General features: G+C 45.2%; 8 protein-coding genes across 8 annotated transcripts; 3 read left to right on the top strand and 5 right to left on the bottom strand.

The window, feature by feature from the left end:
• Window positions 1-443: 443 nt before the first annotated feature.
• On the top strand, window positions 444-1,662 carry N7495_008177 (SEC14 family lipid-binding protein; the record flags this gene model as incomplete). The annotated part of the gene is made up of 3 exons (XM_057210828.1): window positions 444-676; window positions 769-892; window positions 955-1,662. The coding sequence occupies 3 exons, from the start codon at window positions 444-446 to the stop codon at window positions 1,660-1,662; spliced, it is 1,065 nt and encodes a 354-aa protein (XP_057060371.1).
• A 621-nt stretch (window positions 1,663-2,283) lies between these two features.
• Window positions 2,284-3,295, bottom strand: N7495_008176 (uncharacterized protein; the record flags this gene model as incomplete). Its single annotated transcript, XM_057210827.1, has 2 exons — window positions 2,284-2,985; window positions 3,125-3,295. The coding sequence occupies 2 exons, from the start codon at window positions 3,293-3,295 to the stop codon at window positions 2,284-2,286; spliced, it is 873 nt and encodes a 290-aa protein (XP_057060370.1).
• A 296-nt stretch (window positions 3,296-3,591) lies between these two features.
• On the top strand, window positions 3,592-5,087 carry N7495_008175 (uncharacterized protein; the record flags this gene model as incomplete). Its single annotated transcript, XM_057210826.1, has 2 exons — window positions 3,592-4,650; window positions 4,710-5,087. 2 exons carry the CDS (start codon window positions 3,592-3,594, stop codon window positions 5,085-5,087), a joined length of 1,437 nt encoding a protein of 478 aa, XP_057060369.1.
• A 295-nt stretch (window positions 5,088-5,382) lies between these two features.
• Window positions 5,383-8,067, top strand: N7495_008174 (uncharacterized protein; the record flags this gene model as incomplete). Its single annotated transcript, XM_057210825.1, has 1 exon — window positions 5,383-8,067. The coding sequence occupies one exon, from the start codon at window positions 5,383-5,385 to the stop codon at window positions 8,065-8,067; it is 2,685 nt and encodes an 894-aa protein (XP_057060368.1).
• A 2,101-nt stretch (window positions 8,068-10,168) lies between these two features.
• N7495_008173 (phosphatase PAP2 family protein) lies at window positions 10,169-11,577 on the bottom strand (the record flags this gene model as incomplete). Its single annotated transcript, XM_057210824.1, has 2 exons — window positions 10,169-11,045; window positions 11,162-11,577. The coding sequence occupies 2 exons, from the start codon at window positions 11,575-11,577 to the stop codon at window positions 10,169-10,171; spliced, it is 1,293 nt and encodes a 430-aa protein (XP_057060367.1).
• A 4,821-nt stretch (window positions 11,578-16,398) lies between these two features.
• On the bottom strand, window positions 16,399-17,489 carry N7495_008172 (glycosyltransferase family 32 protein; the record flags this gene model as incomplete). Its single annotated transcript, XM_057210823.1, has 3 exons — window positions 16,399-16,457; window positions 16,507-17,170; window positions 17,253-17,489. The coding sequence occupies 3 exons, from the start codon at window positions 17,487-17,489 to the stop codon at window positions 16,399-16,401; spliced, it is 960 nt and encodes a 319-aa protein (XP_057060366.1).
• Window positions 17,490-19,895: 2,406 nt separating this feature from the next.
• Window positions 19,896-21,588, bottom strand: N7495_008171 (Cytochrome P450; the record flags this gene model as incomplete). The annotated part of the gene is given in 5 exon segments (XM_057210822.1): window positions 19,896-20,651; window positions 20,667-20,789; window positions 20,858-20,949; window positions 21,007-21,186; window positions 21,381-21,588. The coding sequence occupies 5 exon segments, from the start codon at window positions 21,586-21,588 to the stop codon at window positions 19,896-19,898; spliced, it is 1,359 nt and encodes a 452-aa protein (XP_057060365.1).
• A 2,005-nt stretch (window positions 21,589-23,593) lies between these two features.
• tpcD (trypacidin cluster transcriptional coactivator tpcD) lies at window positions 23,594-24,727 on the bottom strand (the record flags this gene model as incomplete). Its single annotated transcript, XM_057210821.1, has 2 exons — window positions 23,594-24,266; window positions 24,477-24,727. 2 exons carry the CDS (start codon window positions 24,725-24,727, stop codon window positions 23,594-23,596), a joined length of 924 nt encoding a protein of 307 aa, XP_057060364.1.
• Window positions 24,728-25,865: the final 1,138 nt, after the last annotated feature.

Genomic DNA, 25,865 nt, shown 5'->3' with positions numbered 1-25,865 from the left:
TCGTACCCCTCGTTCCTGTATGGCGTTTTCGTCATTAGTTATGGCTTGTAATTACTGGGAATAGCATAGATCCCGGGATCAGCATAGACTTTCAAGTCCATAAAATGGACAGAATGAAGAGTATCAAAATTCTAGGAGTCAGGGGAGCTCAGGAGTCTTCAGGAGTAGGATGGTGTCTTAGTCATTCTCAAGTCCGTACGAAACCATCCCTTATTCTAGATGTCCTATTCATTTTACAAATCACAGTTGCATTAATTCAAGTGATTCAAATCAAATCCTGCCGCTTGTTTCAACCTTGTTAAGTCTGATAAGATTGGTTAATCCCTAACTCAGCGGCGAATTTCAAGCTGGAAAGTGGCGGCCCACACCCCCTCCACCCTTTCTCTCTTCCTAACTCAACTTTCCTCCCCTTTCTCTCCCCACCCACAACTTTCTCCTTTACAATGGCTGAACAGAAGCTTCCCACTGATCCCAAGTACGATACGTACGACTTCCCTACCACCTCGCCAGAGTCCAAAGCTGGCCACCCTGGCCACACTACCCCCGAACAGGATGCCAAGGTCTTCCAGCTGCGTACCGTACTCGAGCAGGAGGGTTACACCGAGAGACTGGATACTCTGACGATACTGCGTTTCCTACGTGCTCGCCAGTTCGATGTTGAGAAATCCAAGCTGATGTATGTTTCCTTGCCTCCTATTTTCACCCGCGACATGCCTTCCAGAGCTTGTTGCCACATGTCAAGTGTTTGTCTAACGAATGCAACCACAGGTTTATTGAAACCGAGAAGTGGCGCAAGGAATTCGGAACAGACGACCTACCCCGTACCTTCGACTACACCGAGAAGGCCAAGGTCTTCGAGTACTACCCTCAATTCTACCACAAAACCGACAATGTAAGGCTCCAGACAAAAACAGAGAATCTAGAGAAATTGAAATCTAACCACCCATCTTCTAGGATGGCCGACCAGTCTATATTGAGAAGCTTGGTAAAATCAACCTCAATAAAATGCTGGAAATCACTACAGCCGAGCGTATGCTGCAGAACCTCGTTACTGAGTACGAGAAGCTATCGGACCCCCGGCTTCCCGCTTGCTCGCGCAAGTCCGGCAAGTTGCAGGAGACATGCTGCACCATTATGGACCTGAAGGGAATCAAGGTCATGTCGATTCCTTCCGCCTACAGCTACTTGAAGCAAGCCTCTGCCATCTCGCAGAACTACTACCCCGAGCGTCTGGGTAAGCTGTACCTGATTAACGCCCCATGGGGCTTCAGCTCAGCCTTCAGCATCATCAAGTCCTGGCTCGATCCCGTGACCCAAGAAAAGATCCACGTTCTCGGCAGTGACTACGCAAAGACCCTGTTGCAACAGGTCCCCGCTGAGAACCTGCCCGCTAACCTCGGTGGTTCTTGCAAGTGCGAGGGTGGCTGTGAGCTCTCTGACGATGGCCCATGGCAAGATTCGGAGTGGACCCGCACTCCCGCTTGGGCCACATCCCCAGAGGAGAAGGCTGTCGCCAAGGAGGTTGATGCCAAGGAGGTTGATGCCAAGGAGGGAGAGGCTGAGGCCAAGAAGGAAGAGACCAAGAAGGAAGAGACCGAGGCCGAGGCCGCTGTCATTACCAACGAAGACCCCGGCCCGGAGGTTGTACAGACCAGCGCTTAATTCGACGACAGACTAAATCCAGACGTTCGATACCCGCTATGTAAGGACACAGTCTCACTCCAAGCCTGAAATATTGGAGAAAAAGAACCAGAGAAGCCATACAGGAACTCTTCTCAGCGCAACAATCTACTATTTGTCTTTTCATATGTTGGTCGCCGGGGGTTACCGACCACTCTAACCACACTTCGTGGCGTACTCTTTTGCCTTATTTGTTGGTATTTCCAGTTTTGTCTTTTTTCAAATTTAGATATCATGAAGAGCTTCGTTTACCCCAAACGTATACCTTTTGCTAATTAATCCAAGAGCTCCGCAACACATTGAAGATTCCATGTTTCTTTGGTCTGGATCTATAGACGGGAGAGCACATAGTGGGACTGCGTCCTATTCTACGGCTTATCCCACAAGGAATGAATTATTTGTTCTTGACCCTAAGGTGTGAGTGCAGCTCCAGTATTTGTAAAATATCATATTTGGTGTAAATTCCAGACAGCGGCCTCAAGACATAGAGAAGTGGTATCATGATCCCCGGGAGACCTTGGCACCTAAACGCCTCGCACATAAAAACATAAACCCGAATAAACCCAAGAGAAACCCCATATTTCACGACTCAAAACAGAATGTTCACATATTCTCCACTACTTCAGCTGCCCGGCCTGCTCTTTCGGCCTTGCCCACAGTCGTTGCTAGCGCGTTACCCTCAGTGCTATCCTCGCCGCCCAAATCCGCCTCGCCCTGCAGCCGCTGCAAAGTCCGCAATGAATTCTCGTACACACCGGCAATGTCCCCACTCCGCCATCGCTCCGCCTCTTCATCTGTGCCAAATGGAATATGTAATTTCCACGCCGGATCAGGACGATTGCGCCGGCGCCGAGACCGTGTCGAGTATTCGGCCTGTGAAACATTCTTTTGTGTTGGCTTTGGATTTGCAGGCACATTCTCCGGATCGACATCCATAGCATCACCCTCATTATTATTCGGTTTCGCTAGCCCGGTCACATCTTCAGACTCATTCATTCCCTCGTCTGCATCGTCTTCGTCCCCATCTTCCCCTCCTTCCTCGTTGATCAACCTCAGTAGTTGTGCCCCATAGTTCTGAGCAGCCTTTTGTGGTGCCTCTCGTCTCAACTGTGCAACACTCGTCGTCAGTGACTCGAGTTGTGCGTACAATGCTGTGACACGCGATGCTAGCTCCGAGTCAAAGGGTTCGTATTCGACCGTCTCGGGCGCAGTGAATGAGGCTGGGAACGCAAATTGAGGAGAAGAAGAGTCGATTCCATTGATGCTGACTGAGGCGGAGGAAGATGTGAATGTTTTGTTTATGTACTATTGTTCTAAAGGTCAGTTTTATCTTGAACTATTGATTTTCGCTCCCTCGGAAGGCTCTTTCAATGCTAATATATACAAATGACATATTGTATCGAAAGTTCTTCTGAGTGTTTGTTCAGGTTGAGGAATCTCTCACCTCGTCCACTAACTCCTTCACGCGTTCGCGCATAGGATCTGGCGTGTCATCGCTCGTCGCTGAAGGGGGGAGGTGAAGATCAAGTTTTTGGCGAGAGAGTGTGACTGTGTTTGCATAGAGATATGTGTAATCGGCTGGAGCCTGTAGTTCTATTTTTCTGTAGTGTGCCATGGCTGTGTGAGGGGTGAGATGTGATAAATACAGATGCGGGTTTTTACCGCGTTGATTTGCGGGCTTGGCAGTCCCCGCAAAACGATGTCATCCTTCACGGGTCGACTACTCCGTTCTATGCCCTTATTCCTCACCTCTATTCATCCGCGTAATTCACTCTTTGTAATATCTTTCTTCTTTTTTAAATTTAACTCAATTTCCCTCTCTTATCTTCATTTTCTTTTGTTATTGATACCTTTCCGTATTCCCTATCTAGATCCGCTTCTGGTTGCAGACAGCAGTACAAGGATCACAAAATGCAGACCTCAACTAGCATTTCCCTCGTGGACAATACCATCCCCTCACAACAGCCTACAAGCCGAGAATCCTCACGACAGCCTTCCACCGATCGGCATGGAAGCCTAAAGAAACACCTAAGCCGCACATCTGTTTCCGGTCAACTCGCCAAGCGCAAGTATGCCAAATGGCAGCCCGAAAGACTGGGCCTAGCGACTGATGGAGAAACATCACCGAGTCGAGACTCCTCGCGCGCCCGAGGCTCAATCTCAGCAGAAAGCTCAAGCGCACAATTGCTCCTCCAGGAGACAGTAACCGATGCCTCGCGCGTTAGTACAACAGCTTCGGATCCATTCCGGGTTCAACCAAATGAGAATGGTCAATCTGCCGGACAAACCATAGCTGTCAATTCAGATGGCAGCACCAAGCCGCACTCAGAACTTGATATCCTCTACGAAAACCAGCGCGGCTCGTTCTTCTTCGGCGTGCCCCTTTACTCCCATAGCTCATTACTCAGCATTGACCCAGATGCCTGGATGACCCATGATCACCGTGACAGCCCTGTTAATATTACTAATGCTCAAGTGCCAGATCCCAGCTGGGAATGGTCGTGGCGAACATGGTATGTTGATATGTCCGGTGACGTGGATGAGCAGGGCTGGCAGTATGCATTTTCATTCGGTTCGTCGCAGTGGCACGGCACGCATCCGTGGTTTCACTCGTTTGCTCGAAGGCGCCGCTGGGTTCGGCTTCGAAACAAGATTTCACAAAGAAGACATCGGGGCCGCTCAGAATTCGAGAGGGGCCATATGCTTAACGAGGACTATTTCACTATTCATTCTTCAAATTCGAAGGCTCTGGGTCGTGCACAGAGTGTCACGGGGTTGTCGAGGGTTGAGTCTGGTTTCCTTAGTCTAATGAGCATGAAGGAAGAGGAGGAAATGCATTTGGATGAGATTGGAAACATTCCTTCTCTCATGGCTGCACTCAAGCAGGCTACAATTGACCGCGAGAGAATCGATGCATTAAAAAGGTTTGTCGAGGATGGAGGGGAGGAACTCTACTATTTGAATGACAAGGTAAACTAGTCTGTCTCCTATATCTTTATACGCCTATACTGACTTCCTTTCTCCGTCAGATCCCAGAGATAATGTCTATGTTCATGTTCCAAGCATCGCGCTGGCAATTCGTAACCCACCTCGTCGGTGTCATCCACCAGCTGAAAGACTCCACTGAATCAGATGACAAGGAGGCTGATAAGATCACGCGCAAAAGTGACAGTCTCACTCGTGCAGTCGAATCTGCTAGGTCTCATATCACTGGGCCGGATATTTTTACTGATAGCCAAGGAGAGTCGGTAACAGAACTACTTGACTTGACGCCTGTCAGCCGACATAACTCTTTATTATCAAGGCGCTCTAAAGCTACGGGTGAACCGCTACATGTCTTGAAAGTAAGGGAGATCAAGGGTATTCCCAAAGCAGCGCAGGTTGGCCGTGAAGCGCATATCTATTGATGTGGCTTTTCTATGAATAATAGAATGCTTTTCGATATTTCCGGAATTTTTACCTAATAACAGTTTTGCGTAATTTTTACAAATATCAACCATCTCATAATTCAACATCCAGATTCTATATTTATCTCTTCGTCCTCATTATCTATTTGTTGAATTCGATAATATTCTGCAGTGATCTAAGCTTCGATTTGCGGTCACCGCCTTCCGCGCCAATAATTTTCGGAGGCAAGATCGGACTCCCGAGAGTATACAGATTTGCCCTTTCAACTTCATAGCCGCGACAGCATTGTTCCATATGTTCTCGCGTGGCCGCCCGTGTCTAAGAAGCCGTCTGCCTGTCATCTTGGACACAATTGCGGCTGGCCCCGATGAACCTCTCTTATTCCTCTACCCTCGATGGGCCGCATCTGCCCTGCGTCAACGGCAGCCGATCACAACACTAACGCCATTTGCACCGGCAAGAGTTCGCCAGGTCCAAAATCGTTCTTTCCGTACAGCTCGGTCTACTGCTCAATCTTTGGGTAGACGATGGGTTTCTTCCGATGCCGCTAGCCAATCTCAACGTGGCTCCGATTCGGACCGGGCTTTGGGCGCGAAGGGCTTGGCTCCTCCCCATGGGGATAAGGAACAAAATGAGACAGTACATTCAAAAAATGGCTCTAACAGCGCATCTACCACGACACCGCCGCAACCGCGATTGCCTGTTCATATCCCCGCCGATATGGGACCAACCCGCCAATTAGACTCCGAAGTAGACAAATCACCCCGAGTTTTGTTCCCATCCACACATACGAAAAAGGACCGGCGAAGAAGAATGCAAACGTCAATGGCGACAAAAATGGATCGTCTTGACACCGAGGCCCCAGATTCTCAGAAGACGAAGAAAACCATGCTTGACGGAATGTCCGAGCGAGATAAAAGAAAAGTCCGACATGCAGTTTACATTGGCACAATGGATGATGGCAAGCCAACTCAATGGCAGAGCGGCAATTGGAAAAAGGCGAAGTACATGCTGCAGAGGATGCATATTGCTCGCCGCAGAGATGAGGTCACACAGGTTACCGCCAGAAAGGACGAGTTACGGATGAAAGAGTTACAGATTCCCGAAGAAACACTTGCCTGGCTGACTGGCACCACGGATAATGGGTCGAAAGAGAATATTCTGTTCCTCAAAGTGCATAATGGATGTCGGGTACACGTACTGCCACCTAACGAGGGCGACGGAGTTAACCGAAGAGTCATTATTTCAGGATCAGTGATTGTCATGGATCTTTTTGAAGCACGCATCAATAACGCCCGCAATCTCCAAAATAATGGTGACCCCTTTGTCGACATTCACAAGCCTCCTATCCCGATCCTCGCTTCACGTGAGACCATGAGCCGCAAGAACATCCCTATACCCATGATTCGGGGTGTCTGGGACTTCTCACAGGTATACGAAAGGCCAAAAAGCGTCGACGAGGTCTATGCCACTGGTCCGCCTTTAAAAACTGTGAAAGATTTCGCCGAGTACATCGAGGATTTGACGCACCCCAAGAACAGTACGGGCCGCCGACGGCTTAGACACTTGGACAATCGGTACAAGAATCAAGAAAAAATGCCTTACGCGCATAAGATTATAAGACACATTTTGTGGCTGTTTAGCCAGGAGTCAAATTATCAGCTCCTATCCACGGCAGCTTTAAATCACGCTCTGACTTTCATGTTCAAACATGAGCAAATATCTGCTGCGTGGACTGTTCTTGCAATAGGCCATCTCGTCAAAACAGCAGACACTTACAACATTCTTCTGAAGTATGCAGCGCTGCACCAGTGGGATAAGATGTTTCTGACCGTTTTGGAATCAATGCAAAAGGCCGAAATCCGCCCGAATCCATACACGTGGCTTGCATTGATGGAGGCCATGGTCACCCCAGCATCCAAAAACTCTCTCCTTACGCACATGGTACAGAAAGGCTACATATCGGGGACCACCATTCTTCGTAGTGCCCTCCATATGACAATCCAAGATGCGCTTTTTGTGCACTTGGAAAGCGGACAGACAATTGAAACCTTCTTCAGACATATGGTCAAAACAACGGGGACTGGTTGGTTTAGCTCAGCTATACTTGGTCAAATGTTTACTGTTTGTACTCGCATGCGTGACTTTACCGCTACGCGCAGTCTGCTCAACATCTGCCAAAAATTCCATCTTCCCATCGACTCCAACTGTCTCTTTCAGATCCTGCGAATGTGTCGTGGGGACACTTTCAAAGCCCTCGACTTCACGTACGATTTCTTGAATCGTCCCTTTAAACCCCGCTTCCAGCTGTCTGATTGGAATTTTGAGCGCCTGTTTCTCATAGCCTTCAAAAATCACCATTACAACATCGCCCGAGTGCTGTGGCGATACGCCTGCCTTCAAAAGTCAGTGACCTACGATATGAAGCAAGCAGTCTTGACCAGTCTCTCCCGCAATGTATCATTCAAGAAATCCAACAATATCATGCACGATATTTGGGCACTCTCTGCTGGCAAAGTGATTGTTGGAATCGATCTTGATCGCGAACAATACGATATCTCCCAATCAATGGTGCAGAAGCTGCCATCCGAATTCCACAACAACCCGCTTCTATACTTGACATCGGGGTTCAAAGACATGAAGGAAGACCGAGATCTTCAGTTGGAACTCGCTTCTTACCTTGTCGATCGTGATATTAAAAGCGCCTCAAAATACAGGCCTGCAAATAACCTGGCTATTATGCTTGAGTCGGCAGCTATCATCGACCGCCAATGGAAAGGAACACCAAGACCCTTGACTTGGATGATGCAGAACGCGATCCAAGTGCCTCTAAAACTCAAGCCGCAATTCGAAACGAGCCCCTCCTCACTCGACTCTTCATCAATTGATGATTCTGATTCTTCTCTTGATTCTCTACTTGATTCCTTACAAGATTCCTCATCACTCGAGTCTTCGTTGCCCGATTCCCCATCCCGTTGACCCACCCTCATTCTCCCTATCCTTTCTGCATCTGGTGCTAGCGTGTTGCATGAGATACCCATTGTTCGGGCTATATAAACTCATTTGTCCTGTATTATACACTTGTGACCTGCCACTAGATTTACTTATAATTCTGTACATTATCTCACGACAAAATAGCAATCTGTCAACTCAGTCCATCTGTCTCCAAACTTCATGTACCATCTCTTAGAATCAATACCCATCAGGGTTACCTAGGTAGCCCCCTCTGAGTAGGTGCCTAGGTAAGCAAAACCCTAGAAGTTTCATCTTATCTACATGTCCAACCCCTCTACTTATCTCAGAAACCCTTGGTTTAATGACGGTTCATGAATGGTTTCTGATAAACCGCAATCTAAATAGCCGCGCATACAGCGTGGTACATACACCCCACGTTTTGGAAAGTCGAAAGTACTTACTTACTAGGTACTCTCGATCGATGTCAGACTTAGAATGAGCTATTCAAATGCGATTATACATGGGTAATGTCCCCCACCTACGCACCATTTTAGCCGTTCTCTCGTATCTATGTATAAATAGAACATTCTGACAAGACAATTTTATAGACCACGTATGATTGCTACCAACCTCGATTCAACATGTAGAAGAGAAGTTAACATCATTTGGGAGACTTCAGCCACTAAGTGGGCAATGTAACCCCTTGCATGTGTAGAGGGTTACCTAGATTTGATCTAGCTTCCAAGGGGTGAGAGTATCCGTTTCAAGTGCCACTTTCAAGGGTTTGTAGCAGTACGCAGTACCAAATATGTATTCACTGGTAATACGGGAAAGGACAAAAGTACATAAGTACAGTGCACTAATGTAGGTGATCCTTGTATTTGCAAGTTGATACTACGAATGAGCGTGCGTAACTTTGGCGCCAAAGAGAGACGCTATGTTTCATGTGTTGTCAACGCAAATTCCGTCAAGAGCCGAGGTTTCAAATATTATGGTGTCAAAACAGGATAATTTAACGATCATGTTCAGTCATGCCACCCTTGTCTGGCGGTGAAGTATCGGAATTACCGTGTTTACAGAATACGGATGCGCAGGGAAGACAGGATATGTAGTAAGAATATTATTGTACAATTCTTCGTAAGTTCATCTAGGGATTAAAAATACTATCATCCAAAACAGTCCCTGCTAAGCAGAAGAGCCGGTCATATACATGCACACCATACCGAGGCAGAAAAGAAGAATAGGACACTAGGTAGTGAGGGGGTGTGGTAGTGCATGTTATGTTAGGTCACGCTTCAGTCCCAATCAAGCGATTATACCAGCTAAGGGAGCAAAGGTCTCCGTCGAATTCCATTACCCTCGCAGCAGTCTTGTTCAGGCTGGTCATCACCACCAGATCCAGCATCCACTCATTGCCGCTGATCATCACCATCCTGCGACGAAGACAATATACCAAGGGTTGGACCCTGTTGCATCCCCTCCTTATGTGCCAATGCAAAAAAAAAAAAAGAGCAAAAAGTTCCACAAAACTCCGAATATCCAATGTTCTAATGCACAGCGAGTGTAGTGCAAGCAAGGTGCCGAACCGTTTTTTGAAGTTCCGTAAAACCGTTCCCCCAAAGAACCCAGGCGCCAGTTCATAAGCGATCGACACGAATGATAAAAATATTTGTGCAGTTGCAGAAGCCAGAAGCGAAAAATGGGGCTGATGCAGTCGAAAAGGGTCAAGCGATAGGCATAGGTCGGGAGAGAAAATATAAATATGTGGATTATCCCCAAGGGAATAATTCCACGTCTGTACAAGCGAATGTTTCCATGTCGGTAGTGCCAAAGAGCACAGGCGAAACAAGACTCGCCACCGGAATTAATATTATAGACGGAGGAGTGTTACTCTCCCAAGAGGGAAAATGACAAGGCATGTACAGCCAGAAGGTGAAAAGAAACCATCGGTTCAAGTCGGGTGGAAAACTGTGCGAACCGGAGGTTTTACATGATTAAAACCTTAAGGTGTCGAGAATATGGCTCGATGCAGATAGTCGTCCAAAAATTTATCGTTAAAAAAAAAAGAAACGCCATTTCGAAAAGTAAATGCAATGGTCGGACACATTATATGCATAACGTAAGATTAGCGACCAGCCTCAACGTCATGGTTTGAGGTCAAGGTCTCGCTCTCCCAAGCGTAGTGGTCGTCAACAGGGCTCGTAGAGCCAGATGAGATCGAGGACGAAGAGCCCACAGTCCACTCATCACTGTCGAGGTTGAAGTCGCCATCGAGACTGGCAAGGTCGTAACCATCATGCAAGGAGTCACCAACCTCGATGTAGTCATAGTCCCAACGGAACATCTTGTCGAGCTGGGTGCGCGGGAGGAAGCGGGACTTGGCGAAGTAGAATGCCACGGTGGCAAGCAAACCACCACAAACCAGATCAACCGCGTAGTGATGCGAGAGGTACATGGTCGCCCACCACATCCAGAGGGTGTAAGTGACCCAAACGACCTTCATACGAGGGAAGACCGAGCTCATGAAGAGGGCGGCCAGAGTGGAATCCGCAGCGTGCAAAGACGGAAAGGCACCAAAAACCACGGGAGACTGCTTGAATCCGGAAGTGTACATATCGATGCCGAGCAGCTTGTCGATACGAGCGAGACCAGCTGGGTTTCCCTGCATCGAGTAGTCTGCGGGAGCAAGACCATACAGGTTCTCGTACCACGGGGGAGAGCAAGGAAACACCAACTGAATCACCACAGCGGTCATGCTAATGTATCCCAGAGTCCGAGCGTAGAGGGGAGTAGTACCGGGGGGTCCGAAGAAGAAGAGGATGAGGGAAACGACAAATGGGGCACCGTAATGACAAAGGCCATACGGAATCCAAGCCAAAATATCGAGAACCACATTTTGGTGGGCTGAGAGGATATTACTGATGTTGGCACCGTAAAGTATATTCTCCATAGCCGGCAGTACGCGGACGGAGATGGGAGGCCGCCAGTCGCTCGGGACGAATCTATTTTGGAAGTTTATTAGATTTACCTCTTGAGGCTACGACACCCATGCCACGCCGATCTCAGAATAATCGGAGATCGACCCCTGAGGTGTATCACGGGAAAAAGGCAAACTTACTGGCAAGCATAGAAAAAGATAAGCCACCCAGCAACAGGCAGAAAGGGGAGGAAGAACTGGCGGGTGATGGGCATAAGGAGAGAGAACAGGAGAAGCGTGGCGATGGCGGTCTTGCCCAGAGGACCAGGAGATTGGATGATCGTCAAAGAGAAGATGCCGATGATTAGAAGCAATAGATACTGGAAGTCGTACATGGTCCACCGGTGAGCCTGGAGGGAGCGGAGCGTGTCAACGGGCGAGAACGACGTCTGCAGCGTCGAGATGGATGATGCTGGTGACATGTGGCTCCGGAGCTTTGACCTAATCTTGCGGCGCATACGATGAGGAAGGAATGAGCGCCATGGGACCTGAATTTGAAGTTTTCCGAAATGGCTCTGGTTCTGCATCCGATCCTTCCACGTTGGAAAGGTACTCATATTGGCGGTGAGTCTCCTCCAGGAGACTCTGGATCACTCGAGAGAGAAAACGGGAAAGGTAGGGTGTCGAGGGATACCGCGATGAGATGGAAGAAAACAGCAGGGACTGGAATATCAGCGTGACCTGAAAGGCATGAGAATGAAAAAGAACAAGGTAAGCTGTTTGAACCCTGCGGAAAAAGTTGGAGGTCAGAGGGGGGAGGTAAGGATTAGATATGAAGGGGATGAAGGATATTCGGGGAAGATTTTCGTATGATTGATGTATCGTCGGTATTTGTATTACCGACGGTATTTTGGGTCTTGGCATTAAATGTATGGCGTCACTATGTAGACTAGTCCTATTATATAGTTCTAACGTCTATTTCATGACCATGGTTTCTTGGGTAGGATATCCTGAATGAGAATGTGAGTACTACGACCTATATTCATCTATTTCATACTGACATCTATTCATCAGTTGAAGATTGGTATCAAAATAGAGGACATTCGGGTTCGGGCGGATGTAGCGGCACGGAGGCTACGGAGGCCGAGCAGATGCACGAGAGATCACAATCAGCTCATAGAAAGGCTGGGGTAAGTAAGTAAGATAGTAATATAGCTTTGAATAGTACCTAGGTAATCTTGAATCATAGAATGAATGAAAGTTTCACTCTCCCTCTCTCTCTCTCTGGCCTGACGTCTTCTCTGACAGCAATAATCTACACCGTACGGAGTATAGAGTTAATACCTAGAATAGCTTACATAGGTAATATCAAATTATGCAATACACTAATACATAAATAACAGCCAAAACTGGGATGCAAATTTTCAATATAAGATCCATTATAAGACGCCGATTGGCTGATCGGATCCATTTAACTAATGACATCCAATTTCAAAAATTTCAACTAATTTCGGTTAATCCGTATCCCTCGTATTATTTACCTCAACAAAGACGGAAGACGGACTAACTACACGGAAGAGGACTGACCTGTTTACTCCGCCCTTATTGCTAATCAGATTCTTCAAAACCCGTTTTCTGACAAATAATCTTACAGTTTTCCATACTTTCAAATACCGGAATGAAAGAAGTAAACCTTATTGCTGTTTCATTTACACTTCGTCAGGGGATTCTTCTTTTGTCTTAGTAAGATTATATTACACAGGATTAGCAAGATCGTACGTGAGCGCGTCATGAATCCGATCGGAGTCTAGCTTATCGCCCCCAGTTTCAGAAGTGTCAGTGCCACACGGAGATCATGTCCACGCTCCCAAAGTGAGGATTTGTTTTTTTTTTCCGATTCGAGAATACCATCGGGACTGGCACGGATACACCCCTTTAAAACTACTATTCATAGAGATATACAATAATGTAGGGTTACCCACAGACCACGGCTTAGGAACCAAAAAAGTTGGTATAAACATCAGAAACTGCAGTGGGGGCGGGTTTAGACTAGTTTTTGCGATGCCGTTGCCGCCGCCGCCGGGTATATCGGCTTTAGTATAATAGAAGAGAGTGCCATCTGCAATCTAGCTAGGTAATACAAGTCGGATCCCGAAATACTCCTTTTGTCAATTCCTGAAGACTAGATTAGGTCATACGGAGTAGCCTTGGAAACATGGCCCGGGAAGGAGAGTAGAGTCGCCACCTTCGGGGCTGAATCGCTACCTATCAACATCTATGATCTATGGCAAACAATCTCGGGATCACTCACGACTGGTTAATATCAATTATCGTAGCTGTTTGAAGCTCAGAAGCTAATGCCTTGATGTATCATTAGAGTGGTGAATAATGACGACATTGTTTACCTATACTCGTTCAGCAATTCTACCTACTCGCAAGTTCATAACTAACAATGAATCTCCAATAGATTCTTGGATAGTCATAATCAGTATCAAAGTCCCAATATCCTCTATTCAATACATCTATAAACTTTCCGAGCACAAACTCTGAAATTTCCTTCAAACTTCTGCGAAGTTCCACACTAATAAATCTGTACTATTCGTCGATTGCCCCTTTATATTCGTGGTTGCCTGGAGCCAAGAGACTAGAGCATATATTCTAAGTGTTCGTTCACTAGATGACCACCTGTTCGCTAGTTATATCTAGATACAAACGCATGGCACTGTCCAGCCCCTATCCGCACAAGCCCTGCTGCGCCACATGTTGTGGGGACTAGGTAGTCGGTGATTATGATCAACGACGGAGTAACTACTAATAGTCATTTATTAGCCGCTAGCGCCAAATAGCCTGGACATTCTTGTAGGTTTTCAAGATGTTTTACGGAGTACGGACCTCGTAACTATTACTCGGAAATGATCCATGAATAGCTAGCAATATTGGTAATCTATTAAATACCCATAATCTTGGCTGTTGCCTTCACGATTATGCGCTCAGCCTCGCTGATTTGTTATAGTTTCTAGGTCATTTGAGAACTGGACTCTTGCACGGCTCCAGGGGCTCAACAATTCCAAAATTATAGCTCACCTTGGAATGTTTTTGGACGTCTTATTCCCAAAATCTTGACAGCTGGCACCTGGACGCATCATCATCGGTGCCAGATAATCAAGGAGGCCTACGTCGGCCTTACGTAGTGACGTTTTACTATGCAATGCAGTATGAACGTACTGTACAAGATTAGAAATGGAAGCATCGATGAACTGCGCTTGATAAAGATCCACTCTTCCAAGGATCTGCGCACAGGATATTGATTAAGGCCCCCAGTCGGGTAAGATTTTGTCTTTCATCTCATTAATTGTTTCAATTGAGACTATCTTCTAGAAGTTGGTTGGCTCTACCTAGTTGAAACTCCCCAGATACCTAGGCAATGTCAAAGCTTGGAAGCACTATTTACCTCCAGCTTCACCCTTCTACCAAGATACTATTACAATCTGCTCTATTCTAAGATCAATGATAGTTCCCAAAGACACATACCTAGGTAAGCCTTGGAATTTTGGAAGTGAACTACCCCTGGAAAATATCATTGGGGTCTGTTATGCACACATCACATTATCCTTCCAAGAGGATGCATCTTTCAAGTCATCGCTGTGCGTATGGACAAGTATTGCCGCTGACCAAGCTTCTATATCTCATGTAGAGAATCGAGGAATAAGCTGGTTGATGAAATTGGGACTCTTAGGCATGATATCTCGGCTGTCTTCACTTGGTCACCCTGAAACCCCAATCTTAGCCGCGCAAAGAAGCTTCATTGAAGTCCTGACTTATCCCATGATCATTCATCAATGATGAGACATGTACTAGATGATGTAAGTACCCAAAGAGATATTATTACATTTAGTCCGGCTTACGTTAGGTGCTAGTGACATTCCAAAAACTCCGCTTACTATTCTGATCTGATAATTAACATTAATTATCAATGCTACTTGTATCTATTAGAGGTATGTAGAATGTGGAGGTGCCTCAATTGAAGTATAATATAATGTGGAATTCGGAAGTTCTAACCAATAAAGTGCCTTCATAGTCTAGCGGTCATGACGTCGGTCTCATATATGTGACCTTTATATGATGTTTCTGGTAACAGGAATGCCATCCGAAAGCCCCAGTTCGACTCTGGGTGAGGGCAACTTTTTTTGTACTTTTTTTTGTTTTTTTTTAAAAAAAAAAACCCCCACACTACTCTTGACCGCTTTCAGATAACCCTATTATCTTTCTTTCATTTCCTTTGGCGCAATACTGCATCACCAGTCATCATAGCCTATTAGCATTTTGCTTTTCTACCTAGATAATAATTACAAGAAATGATGGACTGTATCCCAACTATCTCTGAAATTGGCTATTTAACCGATTTATCAGCCTTTCAATGGATCTAGTACTTCGAAAAATGCATATGGTCGCGTACTAGGAGGGCCTAGAGATTAATACTATGTGATAATTTTGGATTCCATCTTACTATAGAATTCCTGGAATTTTGCGAGAAATTCGAGATTTAGACCATTTTTTATCCCTTCGCAATCAAGCCATCTACTCTAGCCTTTAGATGTCGGTGTATTTAATGTCTATAAACACTAGGATTCGGGGGCTATTGAAGATGCGACGAAGTCTAGAACAATGAAATTTACCAAAGATGATTCCTTGGCTTTAGTCGCCAGGCGCGTCAGGACCTCTCATGTAAATATTCTCGTCGACCTTAAATCATTCTGTTTTCCGAGGTAAAAAGAATGAAGCGACTTCAACAGAAATTGGATGATAGAGAAGTTTGGAGAAGTTGAGACCACATTGGAAAGAAGTGATGCGTGAGCTTAAGATAGTATCTAGGCAGTAGGTTACGGTGCTGAACTTAGTATAAAGTTCTATTTGAATCATGAAATTTACCTTTTTCGATATTATCAATATAATATCTATAGTTATAGTTATTTATGGGTAATAAACTAAGATAGAAAGTTAGAGAACTAGAAAAATATTCATTTGCATAATTGGTAATTTACGAAGGAGACCGGTTATTTTATTATTGAAGTTCGGACCACTAGTAAACAATAAATTGAAACGGTTTATCGGTGCAACAAGTAAGCTTCGCCAATAGACAAGGTTTATTCTCTGGGGATTTAAATACAGAATGAAAAGTTTCAGTACAGACTGTATTAATCAGCCGGAAGTACAGCTGTATTGCGGCGTGATCCGAGGCTCCAAACTTTTCAAGCTTTAACTGCCGTTCCTTGAATCCTTGGCATTGAGAGGTTACTTGTTCTCCTTCTCATAGTACCTACTTTGTACCCTCCAGGGTTGCGTGAAATAACTAATTATCAATGTGATTAGGATATTGACAGCCTTGAGTATTATCCAGACGAATTATTTCATTTCAGATGCATTATTTACAGATCTCGTTAATTTCCCACATATACAAGTCCACCGTACTCCGTAAACCAGCCCACCTGGGCGCCCTCTGTTATAACTTATCTATCTCCTGGCCAATTTGAGAAGGCTATATTTACCGGAACTTGCCCCACGAAAGCATGAAACGAGCTTCACCAACAATATGTTGAAGATATACAAGATGAACATGAGAGCAATTGCTCCTCCAAGGAACCAAGTCCAGGGTCGGTCTCCAACCCACATGAAGGTTTTCGCATCTGCATGATGCCAACTGCTGCTCTCGAGGTCGGTGATGTACGGTGACAGCTCGGTTGCATTAATGACGCCCCAAGAGGGCAATGACTGTGCGTGTGTTGAGTACTCGCTCAGATAGTTCTTGACTGCCAAGGTCAGGAACATGGGCCCGGAAGCTGCCATGATGGCGGTGTATGGTTGCCATTTCGCCCATAACTTGGAAAATTCATTATAGGACGGCAGTTGGGTGATTACCGACTTATAAAGCGGATTGCGCGCCGAGGTTATCATGAAATCGTTTGTTACACCAGTCGGTTTTGTTGATTTGAAGAGGGCATGGTGAACGGATGTGTCGGGTTCTATATATTCAATAGGAAAGGTCGAGTTGCACCAGGTATCCATGTCGAGGTACATGCCGCCAAAGTGATACAGGACGAAATAGCGCAGAGAGTCCGCACGCTGAATGGGGTATGGGTAGCTGTCCCAGATATCGACGAACCAAGAGTATTCTTCGAGGAGGAAGGTACGAGTCGACTCATCAGTCCATAGCTAGAGTGTCGGAAGAGTTAGTAACTATTCATTTCAATAACCTGTGATGAGAGCCAAGCAATCCGTGCGCATTTAGATGTACCTTGTACTCAAAATCGGAATAAGTATTTATACAGCTTTGTTGCGATTTTTGCCATTTTTCGGGAATAACGTCCGTCGCAGCAGTCTGATGTAGAATTCGCGGTATCTGATTCACGCCGGCCGTTTGATTCTTCGCCAAAGGCGAGTAACGAGCACCATTCATAGCAACTCGTGGACCGAAGAGTTCGTCATTTCGAAGTAGTAGAGAGATGAGAGGTCTCAAAGTATGAATGATCATTAAGGTGACAATAATGTCTATGAAGAGCAAAACCTTTGTCTTATTCGATATGGACCATCTCGGGCGCGTTTCTTGCTTCCATTCAACACGTTCCTGGTCCCAATCACTGGCGCTGCTGGCTGAGGATCCACTAGAGGCTGAACGACTAAGTAACCACGGTGATTTCATGTTGAATAACAGGGCATGTCCCAAAAATTAACAGTATATATTGAGAGGGAAGGTAAAAAACAGTATGAGGGACACGGGCGAAGATGTGCAAAATACCGTTTCGAGTGGGTGTAATCCATTCAGTAATTTATCGGCGTGAATTAATTCCGAGCAGGAGAAAGAGATAATGAGGGTCTTGTGGGGTCAAACTACTTAGGGTTAAACGATTATTGGACATAATCTTGACCATGTGACTTTGGACCCGGTTACAGCTTATACTCCAATCCAATCAGGCTCTTAATTTCGTTTGAGCCTATGAATTATACACATAACTTTCTGATAACAATTATGTCGATCAATAACTAGTCACAAGTAATTCTGATTGTTTATGGGGAAAATATCGGGATATAGATATAGAATGCAAATAAGATAGGTCAGTTGATAGGAGCGGGGCTAAGAAGTAAGAAATACTCTGTAATAAATGACTCCATGATAAGTTTCCCTCCGGCTTTTGAATCCGTGGTTTAAATTCCGTGATGTTCGCTGGAGACAGAATAGAACCCCTGAAAATACCGCATAATTTCTCATAATTGATGGAGCTGCTTCAAGTACTATTTTGCTTCTGTTTTTTCCTTAAGTGGGGACTCGGCAACGAGCGGAGACTCGATTTTTATTATTTCCTACATTGGAATAGTCATCACGTGCCACCTCATGATCTTTAGGCGATTTGACCTACTTTGTTGCAATTTAGAAAGTTCTAGTTAGCTTACCCCATAATATTTCATCGAAAGTCTATCACATGTTAAGATGTTGTAGATATCGACTCTGAATGAGTTGATACTATTAGCAAAGAATGTATCAACCCGAGGTCACTTTCGTCACTTTCAAGTTACCCTTGATTAACTAATCACCTCAACAAATTGACGGACCAGTCAACGGCTGAACTTTGGAGTGGAGCCCACCAAAAAGTTTACTAAGTAGTTGTGCCCTGAACATGAAAATAACTAGTGTCTGAAGGATTGATCCAGGATTTACAGTAGTTGGGGAACAGTCTTGGAAGCAAATGCTAGAAAGTTAACCACTCTGTAACGTTAGTTGTACGGGCGTGATGACTCCGCGACATTGAGATGAGTTAGTTAACTAGTCAGTTAAATATTATTTACGTAGTTATCAGTCGGCATGATTCATCACTTTCAAATGTTCAACTTCCAGGGCTCACTAGCAAAATTGCACGTCATGCTGCAGAGTACTCCATAATTTGTTCTTACAATATAGATTCCTGATGCTCTTCCAAGGTTCCCAGTTGCTATCCCAAGAGTTATACGATACCTTATTTCAAGTCCTTGGGCAGTGAAAAACTCAGAATTGCACTCAGTGATGGATACCTAGCTACTCGGCAGAATCTTGGAAATCAAGAATCGGTCAAAAAAACTGGGAAGAAAGTTCATTATTCTCATCGAATCAACGAATTAACAACGAATTAAACTTGTAGTCTATATAATTTTATCAATTCCGGCCTATCTTGTAAAGGTTCGTTTCCAATATACGGTATTATCCGTGAACCAAGGGGGAAATCGTACAGTAGACCCTAGGTAGGGAAGATATAAAGAAATGTGGTTGAAGATAGATCAACGGCATATTGAAATCAATACAGTGATTAATCCTTGAAGGACTTCTCCGAGGTTCAATAACTAGCAAACACTTTATACCCGCGAAGACCACCTAGTCTCCTGACCGGGGGAACAGGAATAGAGTAATCTCGAGACGCCAGTTGCTTGTCGGGCAGGCCGAGCGGACAGTTAACAGACAACGTGAACTTCCACCATTCAGTAACTTTACCACCTGCTGATTGATTTACCGACACTCTCTTCCGCTGATCTTTATCAGTGTTCAGAAAGCCGAGATGTCGTTATCTTAAACAAAGGAGTCTGTGACCCCGTAAGTGCTCTCATAAGAGCCGGTCAATGGGTAGTCCAAGGGTTCCCCAGAATTATTCTGCAACTCAAGGCAGATCCCCTGACCCAGGACTACTGAGTTTTTCCCATGGTTGTCTTAGCAAGACTTCGTATCGTTCCAGAGGGAATCTCATTTCCAAATACTTATTCCATTGTACGTCTTCACATATCTGGTGACCCTGCACTTGAAGTTAGGCCCCCTGGGCCAGAAAATGCTTCCAAGGTTTTAGCTTCCGTTCATTACGATCATTGGCAGGCTGTCCCGCATATTATAAAGCGCTTTAATATTCCGTTCATCTTAGGACTAAGTTGGTTGGCACCACGCATGTAAATGCCTTCTAGGATAGTAAGCAGCAATGCACTCCATATCTTTATTTGTTGTTCCGTCGATCGTTAGTTCAAAGCGCCGAATCATCGTCGCAAAGGCGATGTGCATCTCAGCCCAGGCCAGATTCAGACCAAAACACATACGTGGTCCTCGGCTGAAAGAGACAAGCCGGTAGTCCAAGTCAATATTAGTTTCACTGCCTGTTTCCGATTTGTCCCCCTCCAGCCAACGTCCTGGTCGGAATTCAAGGGCATCTCTCCCCCAGACTTCGGCGGACTGGTGTACATGTAAGATTGCCATGCCCACTATTGTGCCGCCAAGTATCTCTTGGCCAGATATTACAGCTCCACCTATAGGTACGACACGTGTCAGTGAGACTCCTGATGGAATGAAGCTCAGGGCTTCCTTAATGGTTGCTGTGAGGAGGGAAAGGGTCTCGAGGTCTGTTAATAAGGGCTGTTTTGCGATAACTGGCCACACTGTCATAATTTCGCGTCTTAGTTCTGCCAATAAGATCTGATTCTGCATTAAATGCCAGTAGCCCATGAGCAGTGTATCAGCTACTGTATTGGATCCTGCAAAGATGAGGGTGAACCCTTCATCGTGCAAGGCTGTCAAGTCTAGGAGCTTTTTGCTCCGATAAGCCTGGGGGTCGAGCATGCGATAGAAGATAGTTTGATGGGGTAAAGTGTCAAGTTTAGAAGGGCATTTTAAAACGACGTGCAGCTGTTTCTAGATCAGATCTACGACCAAATATAGACGTGGAGCCAGTCGTTGAGCTTGAGGCATAAAACGTATGACTAGGGTTGGGGGAACGGCAAAAATCAGATCTGGATTAAGGGGGCAGCATGCAAAGGCTAGCATCCATGGCTAGGATTATTGGATCTTTGAATGCCGGTGCATTGAGTGAGTCTAGACAAGTGCCGAATGTGAATCACATGACTGTGTCTAGGGAGCGTAATGCGTAAAGTAGGTCGATAGAGCTTCTCGTCACGCTTGTCCTGGTGATGGAAGTTGCTAAGCGGGTTGTCTATTATTTGGGTGGGTAATGATTATATATCGAGTTTGCCCGAAGAAATGAATATACTCACATTACACCAGACAAGATGCTCTAGGCTATTGACGGCCTTTTGGAAAAAAATAGGAAGCACAGCCCCCTGTCGTTCCTTCGCTTGGGCATATATCAAAAGCACGAAAGTTCCACTCTTGATACCAGGTGTTCGATAGAAATCTTTATCCTTGTCCCATCGTTTGCCGCTATGGTAAACTTCATGGAAAGCGAATGGACTTTCAAAATGGAGCCATAGAAAGAAAAGTTAGAATATCGTCGTAAGGGATAATAGGAGATAGTTGGGTCCAGTAAAGGTAAAATAAGCTTATATTGACTTCGTCTGGAGCGATACGAACAATGTCACCTTTTTTCAACGTTAACGGGGTTCAGTTCGCGTTAAGTTCACCCACCATATTTTTTATGATGAGTAAAAGGCTCTTGGGCCAAGGTTTCTTGTTTTATAACTTCCTTGTATGCCCTCCAGCATGATGTCGCCCCGGCCATCCATGGCCCAGGGAATTTCCGCAATGGGTGGAAGAAAACATTGTATAGAATGCGATACAATCCACAAAAAGACAACACTGGCAATATTAATACGAAAAGTGACGCGGTACCCATTATAATTTGAGACTTTCACTTTTCCAAAGCCTCAAGAGGAAATGGAGATATTTATGCAGGTTATTTATAACCATGGAAATCCATGACCTCTAGGACTAGATAATGCCGAGGGACAATACGTCCATCAACAGTGAATTCCATCCCGTAAGCCATTACCAAGATTTGCTGACACTGCTCATCTTCAGATGAATACACCATAATTATAGGTCCGAGCCAATATTAGTGGCTGACAGGCGCGATGTTCCTTTTATCGGGGTGATATATTTGTCTTATAAGGACTCAGAACTAAGATTTATGAAAACGAATAATTACATTGTCACCTAAGTCGCAGCCTAGAACATTGAAAATATTTTGATTCAATTGCCAGCCTTGCCCAGTCTGAGGCTAGTATATATGTTTTTCTCTGTAATGCACTTCCCAGATGCAAGCCAGAAAGTTCCATAAATCTTGAGATCCATATTCTGGCAGTTCAAGAGATAATGACCCTGGGAAGCCTGAGCGGTGATGATGTTACCTTGGTATCAACTATGGCAATTATCCATAAATGCTCGGTCTATTCCAATGCGATGATACGTTGGTCAGCTCTCCCATCGGAATTTCCCCTTACTATTGACTGCATGAATGACGAAAAAAACAATATCCACAAATATGTCACCTTCCATCATTGTGGCTAAGGCAAAGGCAGTAGTGGTAGGCTCATTTCTCATAGGCAAGCAATAAAATGCTCTAGCAACGATCCACTCTAATGGCAAAAGGTGCCATGGTCTCTCTCGAGGGGGTTGTCGTCCCTGTCTTCCTCGATACCAACACCGATGCCGCGCACCTGCTACACCAATGAATATGCAAACTACTTTGCCCATATTTATATGCTTATTATTTATATTAAACCCATGAGCTATACAATTACATATCTCTGACCTGTTTCCAACGCCGGACTCACTCGCTGGCCTACCCTTGGACGTTTGCCATGATTCCATTGGATCTTTATAGCCCCAAACCACGGCAATATATTTCTTTAAAATGGACTGGATAGCCTCTCTGTTATTGAACTCGGATCGATACAGGATATTGTGACTAGATGGTCTTGTTTACATTTGTTTTTATGCCTATTCCTATGGCTGGTATCCTGCTGGGCTTCTCGGGGTTTTTGCAGGAGCTCGGTGTATAGATTTGAGGGAGAAAGCTGGAAATCTCTTGGAACGACGACAGACTCATAGAATTGCTTTTATGGGTTTTCTGTAGTTACTTGACCTGATTTGTCGACTTCTAGGGTTCTCTTCTTGTGCTTCGGCTTCTACTGGCATGATTTAGATAAATGAAAACTGTGACCACAGGAATGATACCTGCATGCCCAGGTGATGGTACAAGCCTTGGAACTCGGGGGTTGACTTGTGTTCTATGATCGTGGCGGTCCGATTCGTTGTCCACACCCAGGCTGTGATACAAATTGTCCAAATTCGAAATTGCCCCGAGAGTCCGATATGCTGTGGAATCGGCCCTGGTAAGGTGCAACCGGTTCGTAAGGTTCCCCCTTTATTAGTATTTTGGTATCTGTGATCTCGTAAGTTAGACATCTCCTCATCCCTCTTCAAGCTACTAATGGATCGATTTTTCAATTTTTCATGTGCTGTCGTGATATCTTTATCTATATTTTCAACTACAGTGTTCCAATTAAAGAAAATATTTACCCTAGAAGAGTTTATTCAATTAATTTCACTCGACTATCCCTGCTACATCCAGAAATTCCTATCCTGCAAACGTAAAAGGCTGATACTTGACTTCCAATGCAACTACCCCATACTTCCCGACCGATTTGACTTGATTTACCAACACTAGTCTTCCCTCTTCGTCGCTGGCTCCATTTAGCAAATTAATCATCTCGGATTTTCCCAGTTGGTGCTGTATCGCCAATTGCTGGAGAGATAAATCGCGGATTTGTGTTAACGTCACCCCTTCTCCAGAATCGGACAATGACGGTACAGTGATCACCAGTGTAGCGGAACGATTAAGCCTGAGGACTGGTAGATGAGCGCGCAGCTCGGCAGTTATTTGCGTTGCCATTGAGGCATATGGTGAGCCCGGGGTGGGGAATGGAAAATTGAGGATGTAGAACGCCGCATTCAGTATTGGTTGTGGTGATCCTGGCTGTCGGTGCGAGGTAGTTATCCGGGGATGCGGGTTGCGATTTTTGTCGTGTGTGGAGAATGGGAGTTGTAATGTGAAGTAGAGCGACGGATATTGGGCTGCGAGAGCGACTGCTCGCTCCGTGGATAGTGTGCCAACCTTCGTCAAGTTCTACATGAGTGACATATAGAGACACGTGGGACAAGGGGCAAAATACCTCTACCACAGTAGACTCGTTGGACATGCCGATCCCTTCCAGACAGGTCAAGACATCTGTAACTGTATCACACAAATGTCCTATTCCATATCTGAGATAGGCCTGCCTTTGCCGCTGCAGACGAGAAAATTCAGCTTCACTGATAGTGGCGAAGGCAGAAGAAGAAGGAGCACCATCCTTTCGCTCAGTAGTGTCACAATACTGCTTTATGGTCGTTGCCATGTCCAAGGCGGCTGAAACGGCTGTCTCAGCCAAGAAAATTGTTGCATCTAGATAAGATGGCTTGGTCACGAACGCTGCTGAGAGCTCGCTGTGGGATACATAGCCCTTTGAGGTTCTTGTAGAAAGCCCCCTGTCGTGGCCATTCTGATAATGCGACAGAGCTCACTTTCTGGAACACCAATAAGATTTGATAAGTCCTTTATCAGGGCTCTCCTATCCAAAGGAATGCAGGCTGGTACTTGGAAGTCTCCAAGACATTGTATACAGGCAAGCAATTGGGTCTATCTGTGAGCTGGGCTTCATATTAAAGGGAGAAAGACTGTACTGTACCTGCCAAGCCAAACTCTGAAGTAGATCCGTCGGTCCAGCCAGCATTACTTGCAATTTGTTCAGGCTCGCCAAAGCTGATTCTCTTGCACGGTGGGCCTCTGCCGGTGCTCCTATCGGTATTAGCTGCGGTGGCCGAGCATTTGAACCACCTTGGTTGTCTCTTCTATCTCTGTAATATGCAGTAAGTCTTTCGATTGCTGCTGAAAGATCACTCGAAGCTATCTCCAAGTGGGCTAGATCATCCATGGCGTTAGGAGGTAGATTGGAAATATATAAAGCTTGATTATCGAATACATACTCACAAATTTATGTTTACAGCTAGATTATAATTCTCCCGAAGTCCGCTTTCAATAATACGGGATATCTTTCGAGAACAAAATCAAATGACCTCATCTGACCAGGAGCTGCAATGAAAGTTTACAACGTGCAGAGAATATTGACAGACATGCAAATTTATCTGCCCGTTAACCTGGTACCCCCTTTTTAAGTTACGCGGAATTTCCAGGCTGGCAGTACACCGGACAATAAGCGATATAGTGCCTTTTCTCTTGAAACCGGTTGAAATAAGCAAATTCAATGCTTGTTATATCACCTACATTCCAGTTCCAAGGTTGTTTCCAGAATCCTCTAGAATCCTTCTAAACGTCCAAAGTTAGATAGAGTATAAAGACTCTGTGAAAGGCTTTATTTAGACCTTCAGAGTTGGTATTTATTCTAAATTAATGTAATTTGCATATAGGGGAGGAATCAGTCTGATGGACCGAGTTTTGACGCATGGATCAAGGGTGGAACTACGGAGTACACACACACACCACCTTTTGGCTAGATTACACCACAGATGCCTGAATCTTTGGTCATCGATGTTTTTCTTGACGACCGACTCACTCGCCCCTTTGAACATATTCCTACTTTTACCATATTCTGGTATATATCTATTAAATGCTCTATACTTGGAATATCCTAAATTTCGAAATCTGCTGTCTCACCTCTTCCATCCAAAGCAAAAGATAGTTGAAATTTTCCTCAGGTGAAGATATAAATCGAAATATGGCAGAAGATATGAGGCGGTTTGATGGTATAAGTGGCAGAAAATGAAGGTTTACAACTCAGGCATCCGTGTAACTAGCTCAGAAGTGGTATAGTCCTGTCCTAGACTCACAGGTGTCGACCCCAGGGCTTCCAAGATTGCAATTTGAGCCTACCTTGAGCCTTTACCTATGCGGTAGTTACCCTTCTTACCTGATAGAGCTCTAAGGTAGCAATGGTATAGAACATCAATCCTGTCGGTTCTTATCCGACGTATTGCAGTCTAGCAGCGTTAAAAAGATGACACCACGCTCTTATAGCACTCTCAGAATCAACTGCCCGGCGATTAAAACTCCAT

The sequence above is a fragment of the Penicillium taxi genome, assembly GCF_028828555.1.
Source record: "Penicillium taxi strain IBT 34144 chromosome Unknown utg000005l_segment0_segment0, whole genome shotgun sequence".
Taxonomy (NCBI): Eukaryota; Fungi; Ascomycota; class Eurotiomycetes; order Eurotiales; family Aspergillaceae; genus Penicillium; species Penicillium taxi.
The sequence above is the reverse complement of the archived record's forward strand: the minus strand, read 5'-3'. Positions and strand labels throughout refer to the sequence as shown.